This window comes from Ascaphus truei, chromosome 8 (assembly GCF_040206685.1).
Source record: "Ascaphus truei isolate aAscTru1 chromosome 8, aAscTru1.hap1, whole genome shotgun sequence".
In the NCBI taxonomy this organism is placed as follows: domain Eukaryota; kingdom Metazoa; phylum Chordata; class Amphibia; order Anura; family Ascaphidae; genus Ascaphus; species Ascaphus truei.
Window position 1 is genome coordinate 6,527,644 of NC_134490.1, and position 21,747 is coordinate 6,549,390.

General features: G+C 46.4%; 1 protein-coding gene across 1 annotated transcript in view; it reads left to right on the forward strand.

The window, feature by feature from the left end:
- Positions 1-21,747, forward strand: part of RET (ret proto-oncogene) — a 63,287-nt gene that overhangs the window by 14,127 nt on the left and 27,413 nt on the right. Inside the window, exons 2-5 of the mRNA XM_075610422.1 lie at positions 10,058-10,306; positions 16,181-16,462; positions 18,373-18,614; positions 20,710-20,911. Coding sequence (XP_075466537.1) covers positions 10,058-10,306; positions 16,181-16,462; positions 18,373-18,614; positions 20,710-20,911 — 975 coding nt within the window. The remainder of the gene's footprint in view (positions 1-10,057; positions 10,307-16,180; positions 16,463-18,372; positions 18,615-20,709; positions 20,912-21,747) is intronic.

The window sequence follows — 21,747 nt, forward strand, 5'->3', positions numbered from 1 at the left end:
GCAGCAGAAAGTGATAGGTATATAATTACATTAATAACATGCAGATCGGTTTTTGTTGTTTTTTTTTCCCCCCTTCTTCCAGTAATGCTTACTGCTAATTACAGTATGTGCAATGGGTTTTATTCCACATAGCGGTAACACTATCCGCCTGCTACATTCTGCCAAGGTTTTCAAGGACATTTTTGTTGGGAAACCACCCCCCAAAAAACAATTATCCTAGTTAAGGCATCTTTCTGGGGAGGCAATGGATAGAGAAGATCAGCTGTTCCACATTTGGAAGTTTGGAGTCTACTGAATACATGGAAGTATCAGTCATTTGGTGGATATCTTCCTAAATGGAAGTAAGCCGAACACATTGGAATCCTTCTTGTTGGGATGCAGCTTATCCAAATGCCAATAGACATCAATCATTAATGTCAGAAATATCCAAGGATCTTTTTGGCACTAAAACCGTCATCTTACTATTTGGTTCCACGAACCTTTAGATTTATGCCTTTATAAGGAGGAATGGTGCGATATCTTGGAAGACCTATTAAGGCGTGATGAAGGACAATTCAAGCTTGGATGAGTCAGAGTAAGAGGAACAGCAGCTGAATTGAGGAGGACAGGGACTTGGGATAGATAGAAGCCGATATTAATGGGAAAGTACATGGCTGACGTGTTATGCATTGATCTTTGCTAAAAATAAAAATCACTTGGCCCCTTTATCTCTAGTGGAAATGTTTCATCCTATTACCCTATTTTCTTTCCCCACTTCTGCTTAGATCCATATACATATCTCCCTTTCAGTGAAGAAGTAATTTGTCACCTTTCCCTATGTTCATTACAAATCCAGCTTCATTACCTGTTTCAGGGTTGTTTATGCTCTAGCCGTGTTCATCATTATCTATAAAATTCCAATGCTGCCTCTTTTTGCTCATAATTGTCTCTATTGAGTTCTTTCAGCCTTCCCTAAAGGATAATTTGTATGGTAGAAACACTGCAAGTTGTCTTCTTAACGGCCTACATCCTTCCTGAGCGGTGACCTCCCGAACCTGTTCTCTAGTGTGGTCTTACCAAGGATAAATGACATCATCCTCTTTTTTTGGCATGATCTCTTTAGTTTTGCTCCCAATCCCATGCCATGCTGTCTGTCATAGAGGGCTCCGTTCCATGGAATAACTGCGAGTACTAAATCCTTTGTTGTGTACAAGGCCGAAGGGTTTCCGTGAGATCTTGCATTTCTTTATGTAGGATGTGGCATAATCACACAGCTTTTCTTTTTTTCTTCCTTTTCTCTATTTAGCGATTTGTGTTTTAAAATATACTCAAATAATGACTCATTTAAGAAAATAATAATACAAAGAAATGGTACGGTGTCACAAAGCTGGGGTGCCCTGGGTCACTCAATCTATACAGGCTAACCCAGGGGCTCTCTACTCCAGTCCTCAAGAACACCCCCACCCCTACCCCCCCAACAGGTCAAGTTTTAAGGCTATCCCTGCTTCAGCACAGGTGGCTCAACAGTGGCTTAGTCAAAGAGCCTGCTTCAGCACAGGTGGCTCAGTCGAAGACTACACCACCTGTGCTAAAGCTGGGATATCCTGACAACATGACCTGTTGGGGTGTCCTGAGGCCTGGCGTTGAGAACCTCTGGGTTACCCTAACAATGAAGTGACCGAAACAAGATGAGAGAACCTGGGAATGTGCAGAGAAAGTGCTGTTACATTGATAGTGTCAGTTCTGGTAACCACATCTGTATCGTACGTCTTTTATCTTTCTCTCTGTTGTTTTGTCCGTCTGGACAGTAGTCATGTCACCAAAAAGAAATGCTAAATTACAAACAACCATAACAAAATACATAGTTACGCTTCAACATCATAAATCTTCCACATCTGGGTCCCAGTGGGAGGTAACCTTGTATCACCCAGCTGTCAATGGATCTGAAACTGTATAAAAATCTTCCCCTGTTTCTGTACCATGCCTTCATTTTATTCCATACGCTGCTCCAGTCCAAATTACTTGGCCATTATTATTTTAACAAACTACCATTCCATTCATGGCCCCAAGGTTCAACAAAGTATCCGGCCGCTCCTCCTTCTCTTACCGTGCACTTCACAACTAGAACAATCTACCGGAGACTCTCACAGCCGCCACCAGTCTGAGTTCTTTCAAAACTAAGGCAGTCTCACATTTAAATCTGGTCTGTAACTGTTACATACGCCGATACTATATATTATCTCTAACTGTGCATGCATTGTATTGTATATAATGTATAACCCTGTTCACTTAATGTATTTGTAACCATGTATTTTGTCATCGGAAGGCTTCGGATATAGTGAGCGCACGATGGAGCAGTATATAAATATTTAATAATCATATCACCAGAATCGGTGTGCAGGCAGGGAGTGGCGTTCTCTACCTCCGGTTCGGATTTGTCGGCGGATTAATCCGTCGTGGTTCCCCTCCCACCCCCCCCCCCCCCCCTACAATCCGACGTCGGATACAATATAAACACGGCCGGCGGACTGGATTTAATTTCAATCCGGCATCTGATTATTTAAAATGATAGAAACGGAGTCCTACGGACGGATTTTCAATCTGCGGGGATTAAAGTCGGTCCAATCCGAAGTCTGATTTTAAAGCGTGGATCGGATTATGAATAAACAGCCCAGTAAAATCCGTGAAGGGGATTCGGACCAATCCGCCCATCTCTAGTCAGCGCAGTATATAAAAGTACATAATGTATCCATTTTCTAACTTCCCTTTTATACAACGTTAAAGCTGCAGACCCAGCAATATCCTACATGTTGTTTTTTTTAACACATCAGTTCTGTACTATGAGAAAATACTTGTAGGATTTTTTTAATGTATTATAATGTAACAAGCATTTTTTTAAATCTCTATAGCAACCATTTACAAAGTCACATCCCCTTCCTCTTCTGAAACAGGCTCTGGCACACCCCTTTTTGAGTCCTGCCCTCTCTCTAGCAGTGCACCAATTGTATCTAGTGACTGCCTGGTCACATGATCTTCCCCAGAGAACTTTGCATCTTTTGGTACTTTTCTGCTGCACTGACAGCCATTTAGTGAGCCCTCCGAGCCGAATCTTCACCGATCGATCGGCAACTTGGCTAATTACTTATCATTGTGCGGATTGTATTGATGCAGATATTAAAGGAGAAAAATAATAAAACGGCAGCTGGGCTAAAAGTACCTGCCCAGCAACAGTCTTTAGTATAGTATGCATTACAATGTTTAAATGTGTTGCTGGCCTCATGATCAGCCATGAGGCTAAACTGGACTGTGCCTCTAGACCAGGGATAGCCAACCCATGGCCCGAGGATGTTCCTCTTCTCGCACCGGTACCCAACCACCATGAACCTGCAGCTCCCAACTGCAGCAGGACCGGGGGGGGGGGGGGAGGAGCTGGGGACTCGTGGCAAATACAAAAGTTGGGCCCGACACCTGGGGGGTGAGGGGGGGGCACATGGGCCTGCGTGAGAAGAGGCTGATCCCTGGAGTATCATGTGCCACTGCACCCCCACTGTAATATTGTGGGGGAGAGAGGAATTGTGAGGGGGGAGGGGGATTTGTTTGCGAAGACAAAGGGAATTGTGAGTAAGTGGGGGGAGGGATTGTAAAGGGGGGAAGGATTTTTGAGTAAGATGAGGGGAATTCAGAAAGGGGGTAAGTGGGAGGAGAGATTTCGAGAGAGGAGGGTGACAGTGAGTGGGGGGAGGGAAATACATGGGGGGACGGTGAGAGAAATAAAGGGGGGAAAGGGAGGGTTGATGACAGGTTGCTGATATGTAGAAACCCTAGTCCTGGGCTCCCGGGAACGCCCTGCCCACGCCACACAGACTTCCGTTGCTGCACTTCTACTGCCCCCCTACGGCAGCGATGGGGGGGACACTGGCCCCCCCCCCCCCCCGAATATTTTTGCCCATGAGAAAAAGGTTATCCAGCCCTGCTGTAGGCTTAGTAATGAAAGATATTCTCCCTTTGTACAAGCTCCCGCGCTGAAGCGTGGAGGCGTCATTAACATGGCCTCTCCTACGTTGCCGTATATGTTTCCTCCCCTAGCCGGATATTATTATTCTCAATCAATACGTTCCCAGTGGGGATGTCATGTATTGATATTATGCCAGCTCTCATATATATATATGCTGACGAGATACAATTGCAGAGTGACGGCCCCGTGTCTCTGTGGCGTTATCACTGCTATCCTCTAACTAACAGTAGGAGCTGTAATAAATGCAAACCTAGCAGCTGACAATTAATAAGGGGAAGCATATATATTGATTGATACTTAATATGAGATGGAAACAGAGACGCTGCTGGTTGCTTTTTATTTGAGCTTTTCCTCTGCGCAAAGTAATTTATTTGTATTTATTTTTTTGTTGGTGGATTAATCAAACTCCACGACTTGGGCGGAGAGAATTAAAGTCACAGAATAGCTCAAATAATGAATAGAACTTTTAATGTAATAAAGATTCATGACTGATGCATTTCATGCAGACATGGTTAATGTGCGTTGGGTGCTGAAGCGTTACATTGATGCATCAAGTACAGTGGCTCTGTCTGTTGCTGTCCATACTTTGTTGGATTAAAGCAAGCAGGAGGTTGAGTGAGGGATATAGAGAGAGAAAGGGGGAGCACAGGTTGAAGAATTTGGGGTGTCTGGAGTATCTAATTAGATATTTGTGGGTGTGTTTGAAAGATATAATAAATCACTTACACGGCCTTGTGTAAATGCTCTCACAGCAAGGTTTACTTGTCTTGGTGTTCCCTCGGTCGGTTGCCTTCTTCTTTTCAGGACTTGGTTTTCTTTCTGGATATCTTCAGTGGTCTTCGGCTTACAATGAGGATGTCTCCCTCGGAATCAATAGATTAAAACAATGTTTTAGAGGGTGATACAGGCAGTATTGAAAAAATCCAATGATATATATATATATATTTATATTTATAAGGCAGTAAATACTGCCAGTACTCACACGGGCTAGTGTGAGTACAATCCTAGGGGAAGGTATCTTTTTATCCAAAGTTGATCTTAGCACGTAGTGATCTATAGATGTATTAGGGGTCTGGTATGTAATGATAAATATAAAATGATACTCACACGGCCTTGTGTGAGTGAATGCACATCAAGGTATCTTTATTTTGATAGTCCCCTTTTTCTTCTTTTCCGGTTCTTGATCTTCTTCCTGATTTTCCTCGGTGGTCTTCAGCTTCCAGTGTGGTAATCCCCCTCGGTGTGAACAAATAGGAAAACAATTGTTAGTGGGGAAACGTCAACATAAATCAGTGGCTACCCACTAGAAGAGCACGAGCAGATACGTCAAAACAGCAAAATGCTGCAGGCACTCACACGGGCAAGTGTGAGTGTAGTCCTAGGGGAAGGTATCTTTTTCTCTTTTGGTGTCTTTAAATCTGGTGCCCTGTAAGGGTAATGGTGGTCTAATATATATAGGTATATAAAAATCAAATTCAAAATGATACTCACACGGCCTTGTGTGAGTAAATGCACATCAGGGTATCTTTGACTTCTTTGTGATACTGATAGTATTGATCTCCAAGTGCCAGTGTAGGTAGAAAACCCCTCCCTGGTGTAGATGTAAAATTGAACACTATCGCGATTTTCGTGGGCTACAACAAAATTTATTAAAGAACACTCTAAAAACGGAACATATTTAAAAACAATAGAAAAAATGCATAGAAAGAAAAAGCCAGCCGTCTGAAAGAAATTTGCTCGTGGGTCTCGTGGAGCGCGGCTGACCTGTTGGTGGCCCTAGAGTTGCTCACCCCTGCCCTAACTTGCAACCTTGTTTCCCCGATGTCTTTCCTAACCTGCCCTACATAACCCCTAACATGCCAGCTGTGTGGCTGGAACACAGGGAGTGGCCTCAGGACGTGTGGGACTGTAAGGGCTGGACCCCGCTGGCTACTGCAGCGCCCGCTGCAGGGACGAGAGTCCTCCCCTCAATGGCGCCGGGCCCGCTGCGAGGGGGGGCCGCAGCGCTGTGGCGCGAGTTGCTCCTGCTCTCAATAGAATTGAGAGCAGGACTCGCTATGGAGCGCTAAGCCACGCCCCCCGGCAGTTCAGCCAATGAGGGCGAACCTGCCGGGTGACGTCATGGCCGCGCCCCCCTACCCCCCGGTCTTTTGGTCTGCAGCTCCCTGCAGACCGGGGAATCGGCTGCACGCGCCACCAGTCTCGCGGGCGCGCGTGCAGCGGAGGTACTGGGGCCTCAGCCTTACACTCTCCATGCGGTCTGTTCCGTCTGTCTGACCCAGGCAAATATCTCCAGGTCTGAGGTAGAATTAACATCCTTAGTTAGCTAGTAGCCATATTGGGCCCAGAGAGCTAGTAGCCATATTGGGCCCAGAGAGCTAGTAGCCATATTGGGCCCAGAGAGCGCACAATACTTTGTAGGCTATGACACCTCATGGACCAACATATCAATTGTACAAGGTTTTCTTGTGCATACGCTTTGGAGACTGCAGAGGTTTCTTCTTCTGATAAACCTACAAAGTATCTTCATCTTCAGCCAACAGATTTACTTCTCATGTCGGGAACACGATTAACCAGTTTCTTCAATTGAACGCAAATCCAAGATGAGAAAACGGTTCTTAAATTGTGAGAACACTTACGACACTTACGAGACGCTGCATGACTGTGTCTTCACCTATAAAGTGGAGATCCCTCATACCACCAATGTGTACTACTTAACTAATGTTTTATAGTAACTTTATTTCATGTTGCGCTTTTCTCCCAATGGGACTCAAAGCGCGACACAATTACAGTATAGCGCGCGGTACACACACGGATACAATGGTGAAAGGTGCAACACGCGCGACACACACACACACACAACCCCCTCTCAGCTCTCTCCGCTTCATGTTGTTTTCTCCTCTCCTTGACCCCACCCCCGGGCTTTTGACACTTCCTCCTGATTGGCTGTATTACCCAGCAGAAACCAATCAGAATGGAGGGAGCTGCCCAACCCCCTAGCAACAGCCCTGCTCTGACCCTGCGCTGGGAAATCCTGCAGCCTCCCACAAGACAGTCAGGTCACTGTCCAAAGAAGTAACATCGGTATACACACACATATGTCCAGTATTACCTCTATTTTTTAACTGGACAGAGTGTCCAAATACAGAACAATACTGGACACCTGGCAACCCTACGATAAGAAATTTTGAAGACACAGTCCCTGTCCAGATGATCTTACAACCTGTTTTTGGTGCCTGAAGCACAGGGCGATAAAGTGACTTGTTGCCTAAATTCACAAGGAGCTGATACCAGCATTAGAACCAGGCTCCCCTGCTTCACGCTCAGGGTCACTGATTACATAGTCAGTCTCTTTACTCGCTTAGCCGATCCATGTTTAATGGTTATCTGAGTGACTTTCTTTTTATATATATATATTTTTAATACAATTGGAAGCAGTGGGCCCCCTAGAACTGATCCGCGTTTGTTTTAGCGCAAATGGCCCACTGCTTCACCAGCTATTTCCTTTTTATGTACTAGTGTTTCTGGTCCCTTTTGGGAAATCAACATGGTTGTCGTCCAAGCCTCGCTCTCATGGGCCAATAGGAAGCTGCGATGTCATCAGATCGTGACATGGCAGCTTCCAACTGGATGACCTCGGTGGCCATTTTTTATTTTGTCTTTCCTTTTACCAGCACATAAAAAAGGTAAATATCTCCGTGAACAGTGGGGTTCAACGCCCAATGTGGGGGAAAAAATAAAAGTGGAATGGTTTTAAAGTGAGATTGTAAACGTGATGAGCTGAGACTTGGGAGGGGTTTGATTTCCTCTGGGTGGTCCAATTTGTCTGGTGTTAATGTGTGTTCAGCAAGTGCCCACAGCCAGAGCCCCCTCTCTGCACCTCTGTTATTGACTCGGATAAGGACAGGGTGGTATAAGCACACAGAAAACAATTGGTGGAACAACACATTCGGATTGAGAGGCCCAATGAAATTCAATTTATATTTAATCCCCCTCTCTCCAAAAAATGGCAGCTGCCAAATCTTAGTTGTTAGCACGGTTAGATTTGTTTAAAGGTAGCCAAATACACTGTTAAAGTACGTTCCTTACAAAAGGTTGTTTTCTCTCGGTCTGCGGTATCCGTTCTGTGTTTGTCCACCAGTGAAGCGGATAAGGGCAAGTGGCACTTGTTTGAAAGTGTGTGCACAGTGACCTCTAGTGGTTACAGCTAAAATTAGAGATATATTTTGTATGTACGGTATGTATATTATTTATTTATTGATAAAATGTGTTACCAGGGAGTAATAAATTGAGTGACCTCTCGTTTTCAAGTATGTCCTAGGCACAGAGTTATGGCAACAAATACATGGTTACATTAAGTGAACAGGGTGATGATACATTATATACAAGACATTGCATGAACAGTTAAAGATAATATATGTTATAGGCGTATGTAACAGTTACAGACCAGATTAAAATGTGAGAGCTTTAGTTTTGAAAGTACTTAGACTGATGTTGGCAGTGAGGATCTCAGGTAGACTGTTTCAGTTGTGGAGTGCACGGAAAGAGAAGGAGGAACGGCCGGATGCTTTGTTGAACCTTGGGACCATGAACAGTCTTTTGGAGTTAGATCTCAGAAGATAAGTGCTGCATGTGGTAGGGGTGAGGAGCTTGTTCAGGTAGACGGGTAGCTTGCCAAGAAAATATTTGAAGGCAAGACAGGAAAGGTGAACTTTTCGCCTAGACTCATGTGATGACCAATCTAGTTCTTTGAGCATTTATAATCTTTATTTATATAGTGCCATCCATATACTGTACATAGCGCTTCACAGCAGTAATACACAGGACAGAATAATATAACACATAATGGGAATAAGCGTTTCAGACATAAAAGGAACATTCGGAAAAGAAGTCCCTGCCCCGAAGAGCTTCCAATCTAAGTGGTATGATATCCCTTCACTCGCGCTTAAAATTACCCTGGTACAGTGTATAATGAAGAAGAGCGTCTCACATCCAGCTTCCTGTGGATTCTCCTAGAAGTTAGAACTTAAAGTAGCAACAAATAGCATTACCATGCTTGGACTTTGCGACGGTGATGTGGACGCTGAGATATTTAGTGGTTTCCATTATAAAAAGTGGGGGTGTTTGTGCAGGGCCGGACTTTGACCAACTGAGCGATGTCAAGTTTAAGAGGCCCCAAAAATTAGAAATAGATTTATTACTCTGGCTGAGAGACCATTGAAAATATAAACGTGACACTGAAATGAATGAAGGCGTTATACTAGCGTTGTTATACACAGAGATAGGCGTTATACTAGCGTTGTTATACACAGAGATAGGCGTTATACTAGCGTTGTTATACACAGAGGTGACGGTGTGAAGATAAAATCCACAGTGTTTGCACGTCACATTCATTTCAATATTAAAACAGTTTATGTCGGGATTTTTGGAGAGCAAAGTCATTGCTGACGTCGTCAAAGGATAAGCCACGAAATTTGCCACTTTTCAAGGCACGTGATGCTTAGGGTCATATTTAAATCGAAAATGTCCATATTTATAGAGCATGTTCCTTTTCCCGTATCTTTATTTCTCATCCCATTTGAAATGCATGAATTTGTTTCTATGTTTGAGGCCCCTCATACTGTGAGACCCTGAGCTGTAGCTCCGTTAGCATATACGCAAGTCCGGCCACTGTTTGAGAGATTGTCCTATCGTAGCTTTTGAACCTGTTATTGCTATATTTACTGATCAGTAATCCCTTATTTGAAGGGACAACCTTATGCAAATGGGAAATACCCAATAGGAAGTGTGTGAGGCATGTTAACTTGTGAATGAGGCTAGTAAAAACTTTTTTTTTAGCATTGTTGGAACAGACAAGACATTGTTGCCAACTCCAGTCCTCAAGGGATACCAACAGGTCAGGTTTGTAGGATATCAGTGCTTCAGCGCAGGTGGCCACTGATTGCGCCACCTGTGCTGAAGCCGGGATATCCTGAAAACCTGACCTGTTGATGGCACTTGAGGACTGGAGTTGGCCACTCCCGATCTAGATAGAAACCCAACTCTTTCTCTGCCCCCTCACAGCTGCTTCTGGACTTTACTTTCCAAGAAAAGTCTACTCCGAGAATATGTTCCTGGATCAGCCGGCGGGGACCCCACTCCTGCAGCTCCACGCCATGAGAGACACACTGGGTGAGAGGCCGCACTTCCAGCTCTGTCACTCCAGAATGCCCTTGAACGTGCGCCGAGACCTCCAGTTCTTCCACGTAGATGAGCGGACAGGAATCCTGTACCTCAACCAAAGCCTGGAGAGGACGGACTTCAGCCTCCCGAGTGAGTTTGCGCACACTCTCCCCTCCTGTTGGGATGGAGTTTCAGATTGTGTTTATTCAGGCTCAGCCCCATCGTATGACTGTGGGGAGAGGACGGGTACCGCACGCACGGCTCACACTGCATTCATTCTCATTCACTTCTAACCCACCACCAGGTACACTATGGACCAGAGGGAGTTGTCAAAGGCTTAAAGCAGGGGGGCTGAGCCACTGATTGAGCCACCCGAGCTGAAGCAGGGATATCCTGAAAATTTGACCTGTTGGGGAGTCTTGAGAACTGGAGTTGAGAACTCCTGGCTTAAAGCATCAGTCCTACTTGGATAACGCCCCAAAATAGCTTTTTGGGGGGACAAACTGCCTTTACCTTTTTAATATCTGATCAGTCTCCACTGGGAAATATATCAGGGAATCGACTGACTAAAATCTCCCGGCTGGAAGACGAGGCCACAGGCGGCTCCATATGTATCAAAGAGCAGAAACCCCATGGGACGCTATGGAGTTTTTCCTGTGATAATCATTAGTTAGTGCAGACACAAGCTAGGATTTTGGTGCACAGGGAGATAAAGTGACTGCCCAAGGTCACAGGGAGGGACACCGGGAATTGAACCAGGCTCCCCTGCTCCACACTCAGTGTCATTGTTTGTAAGAGTCAGTGTCTTTACTCGCTGAGCCGCTCCTTCTCCCCAGCATACCCCCTGCTTGGGCACAGGTGGTTGAGTCAAAATGATTGGCTACCTCTGCTAATGAGAAGATATCCTTACACCTGCACTGTTAGTACCTCTGCTAATGAGAAGATATCCTTACACCTGCATTGTTAGTACCTGTGCTAATGAGAAGATATCCTTACACGTGCACTGTTAGTACCTGTGCTGATGAGAGGATATCCTTATCCTGCACTGTTAGTACCTGTGCTGATGAGAAATCCTTACACCTGCACTGTTAGTACCTGTGCTGATGAGAAATCCTTACACCTGCACTGTTAGTACCTGTGCTGATGAGAGGATATCCTTACACCTGCACTGTTAGTACCTGTGCTGATGAGAGGATATCCTTACACCTGCACTGTTAGTACCTGTGCTGATGAGATTATATCCTTACACCTGCACTGTTAGTACCTCTGCTAATGAGATGATATCCTTACACCTGCACTGTTAGTACCTGTGCTGATGAGATTATATCCTTACACCTGCACTGTTAGTACCTGTGCTGATGAGAGGATATCCTTACACCTGCACTGTTAGTACCTGTGCTGATGAGAGGATATCCTTACACCTGCACTGTTAGTACCTGTGCTGATGAGAGGATATCTTTACACCTGCACTGTTAGTACCTGTGCTAATGAGAGGATATCCTTACACCTGCACTGTTAGTACCTGTGCTGATGAGAGGATATCCTTACACCTGCACTGTTAGTACCTGTGCTGATGAGAGGATATCCTTACACCTGCACTGTTAGTACCTGTGCTAATGAGAGGATATCCTTACACCTGCACTGTTAGTACCTGTGCTGATGAGATAATATCCTTACACCTGCACTGTTAGTACCTGTGCTGATGAGATAATATCCTTACACCTGCACTGTTAGTACCTGTGCTGATGAGATGATATCCTTATCCTGCACTGTTAGTACCTGTGCTGATGAGATAATATCCTTACACCTGCACTGTTAGTACCTGTGCTGATGAGATAATATCCTTACACCTGCACTGTTAGTACCTGTGCTAATGAGAGGATATCCTTACCCTGCACTGTTTGTACCTGTGCTGATGAGATGCTATCCTTACACCTGCACTGTTAGTACCTCTGCTAATGAGAGGATATCCTTACACCTGCACTGTTAGTACCTGTGCTAATGAGAGGATATCCTTACACCTGCACTGTTAGTACATGTGTTAATGAGAGGATATCCTCACACCTGCACTGTTAGTACCTGTGTTAAAGAGAGGATATCCTCACACCTGCACTGTTAGTACCTGTGCTGATGAGAGGATGTCCTTACACCTGCACTGTTAGTACCTGTGCTGATGAGAGGATATCCTTACACCTGCACTGTTAGTACCTGTGCTAATGAGAGGATATCCTTACACCTACACTGTTAGTACCTGTGCTGATGAGATGATATCCTTACACCTGCACTGTTAGTACCAGTACTGATGAGATAATATCCTTACACCTGCACTGTTAGTACCTCTGCTGATGAGATGATATCCTTATCCTGCACTGTTAGTACCTGTGCTGATGAGAGGATATCCTTACACCTGCACTGTTAGTACCTGTGCTGATGAGATGATATCCTTACACCTGCACGGTTAGTACCTGTGCTGATGAAATGATATACTTACCCTGCACTGTTAGTATCTGTGCTGATGAGAGGATATCCTTACACCTGCACTGTTAGTACCTGTGCCGATGAGAGGATATCCTTACACCTGCACTGTTAGTACCTGTGCTGATGAGATGATATCCTTATCCTGCACTGTTAGTACCTGTGCTGATGAGAGGATATCCTTACACCTGCACTGTTAGTACCTGTGCTGATGACATGATATCCTTACACCTGCACTGTTAGTACCTGTGCTGATGACATGATATCCTTACACCTGCACTGTTAGTACCTGTGCTGATGAGATGATATCCTTACACCTGCATTGTTAGTACCTGTGCTGATGAGATGATATCATTACACCTGCACTGTTAGTATCTGTGCTGATGACAGGATATCCTTACACCTGCACTGTTAGTACCTGTGCTGATGAGATGATATCCTTACACCTGCACTGTTAGTACCTGTGCTGATGAGAAATCCTTACACCTGCACTGTTAGTACCTGTGCTGATGAGAAATCCTTACACCTGCACTGTTAGTACCTGTGCTGATGAGATGATATCCTTACACCTGCACTGTTAGTACCTGTGCTGATGACATGATATCCTTACACCTGCACTGTTAGTACCTGTGCTGATGAGATGATATCCTTATCCTGCACTGTTAGTACCTGTGCTGATGAGATATCCTTACACCTGCACTGTTAGTACCTGTGCTAATGAGATATCCTTACACCTGCACTGTTAGTACCTGTGCTGATGAGATGATATCCTTACACCTGCACTGTTAGTATCTGTGCTGATGAGATGATATCCTTACACCTGCACTGTTAGTACCTGTGCTGATGAGATGATATCCTTACACCTGCACTGTTAGTACCTGTGCTGATGAGATGATATCCTTACACCTGCACTGTTAGTACCTGTGCTAATGAGATGATATCCTTACACCTGCACTGTTAGTACCTGTGCTGATGAGATGATATCCTTACACCTGCACTGTTAGTACCTGTGCTGATGAGATGATATCCTTACACCTGCACTGTTAGTACCTGTGCTGATGACATGATATCCTTACACCTGCACTGTTAGTACCTGTGCTGATGAGATGATATCCTTACACCTGCACTGTTAGTACCTGTGCTGATGAGAGGATATCCTTACACCTGCACTGTTAGTACCTGTGCTGATGAGAGGATATCCTTACACCTGCACTGTTAGTACCTGTGCTGATGAGAGGATATCCTTACACCTGCACTGTTAGTACCTGTGCTGATGAGATGATATCCTTATCCTGCACTGTTAGTACCTGTGCTGATGAGAAATCCTTACACCTGCACTGTTAGTACCTGTGCTGATGAGAAATCCTTACACCTGCACTGTTAGTACCTGTGCTGATGAGATGATATCCTTATCCTGCATTGTTAGTACCTGTGCTGATGAGAAATACTTACACCTGCACTGTTAGTACCTGTGCTGATGAGAAATCCTTACACCTGCACTGTTAGTACCTGTGCTGATGAGATGATATCCTTACACCTGCACTGTTAGTACCTGTGATGATGAGAGGATATCCTTACACCTGCACTGTTAGTACCTGTGCTGATGAGAGGATATCCTTACACCTGCACTGTTAGTACCTGTGCTGATGAGATGATATCCTTATCCTGCACTGTTAGTACCTGTGCTGATGAGAAATCCTTACACCTGCACTGTTAGTACCTGTGCTGATGAGAAATCCTTACACCTGCACTGTTAGTACCTGTGCTGATGAGATGATATCCTTACACCTGCACTGTTAGTACCTGTGATGATGAGAGGATATCCTTACACCTGCACTGTTAGTACCTGTGCTGATGAGAGGATATCCTTACACCTGCACTGTTAGTACCTGTGCTGATGACATGATATCCTTACACCTGCACTGTTAGTACCTGTGCTGATGAGATGATATCCTTACACCTGCACTGTTAGTACCTGTGCTGATGAGAGGATATCCTTACACCTGCACTGTTAGTACCTGTGCTGATGAGAGGATATCCTTACACCTGCACTGTTAGTACCTGTGCTGATGAGAGGATATCCTTACACCTGCACTGTTAGTACCTGTGCTGATGAGATGATATCCTTATCCTGCACTGTTAGTACCTGTGCTGATGAGAAATCCTTACACCTGCACTGTTAGTACCTGTGCTGATGAGAAATCCGTACACCTGCACTGTTAGTACCTGTGCTGATGAGATGATATCCTTATCCTGCACTGTTAGTACCTGTGCTGATGAGAAATCCTTACACCTGCACTGTTAGTACCTGTGCTGATGAGAAATCCTTACACCTGCACTGTTAGTACCTGTGCTGATGAGATGATATCCTTACACCTGCACTGTTAGTACCTGTGATGATGAGAGGATATCCTTACACCTGCACTGTTAGTACCTGTGCTGATGAGAGGATATCCTTACACCTGCACTGTTAGTACCTGTGCTGATGAGATGATATCCTTATCCTGCACTGTTAGTACCTGTGCTGATGAGAAATCCTTACACCTGCACTGTTAGTACCTGTGCTGATGAGAAATCCTTACACCTGCACTGTTAGTACCTGTGCTGATGAGATGATATCCTTACACCTGCACTGTTAGTACCTGTGATGATGAGAGGATATCCTTACACCTGCACTGTTAGTACCTGTGCTGATGAGAGGATATCCTTACACCTGCACTGTTAGTACCTGTGCTGATGAGATGATATCCTTATCCTGCACTGTTAGTACCTGTGCTGATGAGATATCCTTACACCTGCACTGTTAGTACCTGTGCTAATGAGATATCCTTACACCTGCACTGTTAGTACCTGTGCTGATGAGATGATATCCTTACACCTGCACTGTTAGTACCTGTGCTGATGAGATGATATCCTTACACCTGCACTGTTAGTACCTGTGCTGATGAGATGATATCCTTACACCTGCACTGTTAGTACCTGTGCTGATGAGATGATATCCTTACACCTGCACTGTTAGTACCTGTGCTGATGAGATGATATCCTTACACCTGCACTGTTAGTACCTGTGCTGATGAGATGATATCCTTACACCTGTACTTGTTCCAGAGAAATTTAGCTTTTTTGTTGTTGTGAGTTTTCTAACCGTGGTTGCAAAACCATTTTCCATCGAAGGCACAGCCGCACAGAGCAACATTTTTGGAACAATTTCAATAAAGTGTGCACAACTTTTGTTCAACAATGTAACACAGGGGTGGGTAACTCCAGCCATCAACCAGTTCAGGTTTTCAGGATATCCCTGCTTCAGCACAGGTGGCTCATCAGTCCCAGTGTCAGTATAGATGGCTCAATCAGTGACTGAGATTGAACCACCTGTGCTGAACCAGGGATATCCTGGAAACCTGACCTGTTGGTGGCCCTTGAGGACTGGAGTTTCCCGCCCCGGCTGTAACAGGATGTTCAGACGAGTTCCGCTTTGGAATGTGCAGAACCAGTTTTCCGCGTGTTACTCGGCACTCACCGCCTGCTGCTTTTATTCCCTCCGTACAGCCAGAGGACGCCCGGAGTCATTCCCTAAGGTGCGGCTGAAGGTGTCCCTCCTGCCTCGGCCGTTTCAAGATAAGGACTGTGACACTGCCCCTGCAGCTCTGGTCCACCTCTCCATACACCTTACCGCCCCCAGCTGCGCCTCTCTGCAGCCCGAGGAGCTCTGCTTCAGCGACTTGGACCTCACCTTCCACGTCAAGGAGAACAGACCCCCCGGCGCCATCTACAGGTTTAACATCCAGCAGCAGTGTCCAAATATCAGCGTGAGCTACAGGTTAATTACAGGTAAGGGGTGGGTGGGTGTATGTTTCAGGTGGAGGTGGAGGAGACTAGTCACAGGCGCTGGTCTCTGAAGTGGTGCATGACACATGGACACATTTTCCTCCTGTACATAGGGTACTAAAATAAGATTGCAAGATCTTTGGGAAAGGGATTTAATTCTCCTACATTACACACACTTGGAAACATACAGTAATCGCTTATCATCATTTTTGTATCATCATGTCATTCGTTTCAATTCATTTCTTCACATGACACATCTTTACATATATATTTTTATAAAAACAAACATATATATATATTCATTTTAACGGAACTCGTGTTTTTGCCGCAGTCTACTGAAGGGCTGGCCAACTCCAGTCCTCAAGAGCCACCAGCAGGTCTTCAGCCTTTCCCTGCTTCAGCACCACAGGTGGCTCAGTCATTGAACGAGCCACTAATTGAGCCACCTGTACTGAAGCTAGGATAGCCTGAAGACCTGACCTGTTGGTGGCCCTAGATGACTGAAGTTGGCCAACTCTTATCTACTATCTATATCTATAAGTCTCAAATAATGTTTGTGTGTGTATGTCTTCCCCCTGTGTGATTGGCCCTGTGTTCCCCCTGTGTCATTGGCCACGGCGCACCCCCACCCCCCCACCCCTCACATTGCAAGGACCATCTCACTTGCAGTTGGAACCTAAGGAGAACAACTTGGCGAACCCACACTCCTCCGCCGCTCGCCTCGGCTCCCCCACCACCACCAACCCCCCCCCCCCCCCTCCGGTCACGCCGCTCCTCGGCTCTCCCCCACCACCACCAACCCCCCTCCCTCCGGTCACGCCGCGCCTCGGCGCAGACCTCAGCTCTCCCCCACCACCAACCCCCCTCCCTCCGGTCACGCCGCGCCTCGGCGCAGACCTCAGCTCTCCCCCACCACCAACCCCCCTCCCTCCGGTCACGCCGCGCCTCGGCGCAGACCTCAGCTCTCCCCCACCACCAACCCCCCTCCCTCCGGTCACGCCGCGCCTCGGCTCTCCCCCACCACCAACCTCCCTCCCTCCGGTCACGCCGCGCCTCGGCTCTCCCCCACCACCAACCCCAATCCCTCCGGTCACGCCGCGCCTCGGCTCTCCCCCACCACCAACCCCCCTCCCTCCGGTCACGCCGCTCCTCGGCGCAGGCCTCGGCTCTCCCCCACCAACCTCCCTCCCTCCGGTCACGCCGCTCCTCGGCGCAGGCCTCAGCTCTCCCCCACCACAACCCCCCACCCTCCGGTCACTCCACTGCGCAGGCCTCGGCTCTCCCCCACCACCAACCCCCCACCCTGCGGTCACTACACTCCCACCCGCCACTCCTCGGCGCTGTCCTCACCTCGCCCCCACCAACCCCCCTCCCTCCGGTCACTCCACTAGCTCCGGGTTGCCGTGCGCTCGGCGGCCTCCGCTGCATGCTCCACCCCCCACCCGGGACCGACCGGTCAGAGCGCACGGACAGGAGAGAGGCGCCTTCTGGACCGGTGGGAGCGCGGAGACTGGACGGAGGTGTCTGGTGTCCGCCGGTGGGGGGAACGGGCGGGTCCTCACTGCAGTTGTTGTGGGTGCCCGAGGACGTGTGTGTGTGTGTGTGTGTGTGTGTGTGTGACACTGTGTGTGTGTGTGTGTGTGTGTGTGTGTGTGTGTGTGTGTGTGTGTGTGTGTGTGTGTGGTTTCTTTTGTAGCTGAGGTTAATTAACTTATCTACTCTCATACAAACATTTGTGACGGGGACCCACTCCACTGTATCCTGAAACCATTTGTTCTCGCATGGCGTTCGTTCTCCCAGCCTCTTTTCTCTCTCTATTTCTTTTGAAACCACAACTCCCACATTGGCCAGTAAAACCAGGTACGCTGAAAAACGTGGCAGGTAAAATACTCCGGTCTCGTCTTCTCCCACAGACCCTGGCTCGCCGTTCCTGTACAATCCCGATACGTCCGACGTGAGCTTTTCCCAGTCTCTGGACCGAGAGGAGAGGGAGAATTACAACCTCGTGGCGAAGTGCACAGTGAGGAACAGCACCTCGGAGACACAGAAGGTGCAATCATTCCAGGTCAAGGTGGACGATGAGGACGATTCGGCCCCGTTTCTCCCCAATGGAACCGATTCTGCGAATGTTGTGGTGGAATTCAAGAGGAAGGCGGTGAGTTGCTCTCTTATATCCGGGAATATCTGAGGTTGGACAGGAGGACAGAAATGTAGTTCCTTCTAACACTTACAGTGTCGGTGTCCACAAGAAAACAACACAACAAACAACAACACAACTGTGATTCACATTGATGTTTCCAGTTGGCCGACTTGGCAAAAAAAAAAAAACTGATTGAAATTATACTGTCCTCCTTCTTCAGGCCAGATATATTAAAGCAAAGATGGATATCCTAAAACTTTGGCATTGTTCTGAAGGTGGTGTAAGAGAAATCCACTGTTGGGTTAATGATCCAGTATATATGCTCTAAATTCCTTATTAAATCACTTATGAACAATCCCCAAAGTGTTGGATGTAATTGAAAGTTTGCTGCCATCTAGTGGTGAGCATAGTCATTCCTTCTCATACCCAGATGTGTGTTTTTGACTTTGGCTAGCATGACATGCCACTCATATCATGACATAGCACAAGTGTTTCCGTAGCTGTACTGATTCTGAAAAGCAGCAGGTTTTGGAACCACACAAGTCTCTTCTTCAGACAACACTACCAATATCAAAGCTGTAGTTTTGTCCTTGAGAATGTCCGTTGTTTTTCCTCGGGTGTGTGAGCAGCCAGTCTCATCAGTACAGTGATTTATTCATTTTATTGCATAGCACAGAGATACATTACCAAGGTTTTCGGTCATCTCGGGACCTGAGGTCAAAAACCGTGGTAATGTATCTCTGCACCATGCAATAAATCACAGTTTTTTTGCAGTTAATTGGAGTGTGCCTGGCTCCTCACACACGTGCTTACGAATGTAAGGAGTAAGGAGCCAGGCACACTCAAATTAACTGCAAAAACCTGTGATTTATTGCATCTATGCAGCTATTGGTGAGTTTAGCACAGTTGTTGGCCAACTCCAGTCCTCAAGGGCCACCAACAGGTCAGGTTTTCAGGATATCCCTGCGTCAGCACTGGTGGCTCAATCATTCCCTGCTTCAGCACTGGTGGTTCAATCAGTCTCTGCTTCAGCACAGGTGGCTCAATCAGTGGCTCAGTCTTTGACTGAGCCACTGATTGAGCCGCCTGTGCTGAAGCAGGGATATCCTGAAAACCTGACCTGTTGGTGGCTCTTGAGGATGGGCGTTGGCCACCCCTGCTTTAGCAGCTGCCGCTCGAACTTCCCTCAAGTATTTTATCATTTCTTTTGATCCTTATTGTGTTTTTTGTTTTAGGTTGTGCAATTTGCCACAGCCGCCCTACAGTTTCCCCTCCGCTCTTAGCCAGACCTCCTGCAGCTGAACGCTATTTAATCCCCGCCTCCCCCTCCCATTGGTTGGAGATCAGAATCTTCGCCTAATTACAGCCGCACGGCGATTTGTTGACATTCAATAAATATTGCACGCGTGGATAGCGGCGGCTCGCAGGGCGAGAGGGGCGAATGTTTGACCTTTTTTTTCTTACAACGTTCGATTCGTGGGGCAAAATGGGAGGGGGGTTATGCGCATGGAAAATGTGAGAGATTCTCTCTTCGTTAGATTCCCAAGTGTTTTATTATCTGTACATCTCACCGTAACCCACCAACAAACAACATTTAGAGGCACCTGTGCTCAAAAAGGCACACCTGGGAGATATGCAAATAAAATATGCAAAGTATATTTAAATTACTCCTATTAACATATATCCCAGGAATCTTAGGTGTGCTCCTTTTTGTGCATGGGTATCTCTCCTCAGGTTGTTTGGAGGGGATGTCTATCTATGTCATTTCCCAGAATCCCTTGCTGCAGTGGAAGTGCTGTGTGCTGGGTGATAATGGTGAAAGGCGGGGTTGCAGACCTGTCTAAGACATGCAAATGAGCATACAGTAATATTTCCATTTGCTATGTATAGATAGATATCTCTCTATATATATAATTTGGGGCTCTATTGAAATAGCTCTCTCTCTCTCTCAGCCACGGCAAATGCCACATTCTTAGCGGATTTGACTGTCAACCCAAAAGTTGCCCATCTCTCCTCTCAGGCCGTTATGGCAGCGACGTTGTCCAGCCGTGCACTGCACCCCATATTCACCTCAGCCCCTTCACGGTGTGTCCTCTTTGCTCCATCGCAGGGGACCGTTCTTGGGGTGCTTACAGTGTGTGACGCTGACTCCACGCCGGTCTTCCCCCTAGACAGCAGCCGTAAGAAATACACCGAGAGCATCGTCACCAGCGACCGATTCATACTAGAAAACTTCCGGGTGGATCACAGCTTCCGAGAGATGAAATTCGGGCCAAGTGACAACCTGGTGCGCGGGACGCTGCATGAATACAGTAAGGAGGCGTTGATACAGTTCGGGGTTCTAACCTGGGGGGGACGTAGCTTATGCAGAGATCTTGGCTTCCAAGGACTGAAAATCAGAGAGGTCTGGGGGTTCTGGACTAGCGATGCACAAACTTGCTGAGATTCGGTTTGGCTATGAGTGATTGAGTGATTGGCTAAGTCACTGTTATTTGGTAGTTACTAGCCAGCTGGGTGTCAGGCCGGTAGGAAGGAAGGGAGACAGAGGTTTTGTTTTTGTTTTAGTTGGCAAACTGCTTGTGAACTTTGAAACGTGTGCAAATGTTTTCGCTGCCAAAAAGGGGCTAATTTCCCATGGTTCACAAACTGGTGCAAAAAGATCTCTATTCTGGACAAGAAGTACTGTACATTTCCCAATGGATCTTACTCTAGTGATACACGCAGGGTTCCCCCTACTGGAATGCAACTTCTTGGCTCTGTAACACCCCCTCTGTGCTTTTAATACATGGGTTTTTTTTCTCCTTGATGTGGTTTTTGTCCCACAAAAATCTGATCCATGATGCAGAAACCTTATAACCCTGTGTAGACTCTTTGACTGAGCCACCTGTTCTGAAACAGGAATAGCCTGAAAACCTGACCTGTTGGTGGCGCTTGATGACTGGAGTTGCCCACTCCTTAAAGCCTAATAACTGTCCATAGGGCATTCATTGAGATATATATGGAGTTCGCCGATTTATGAAGACAAACATCACTTTGCATTTACAAAGACACAAATAGTTACATTCTATAGAATCCGAATTAGCCATTTGCTTGACTTCAATAGGGACTTTCATCCGAAAAGATCCCAAATGGCCAATTTGGAGTATAA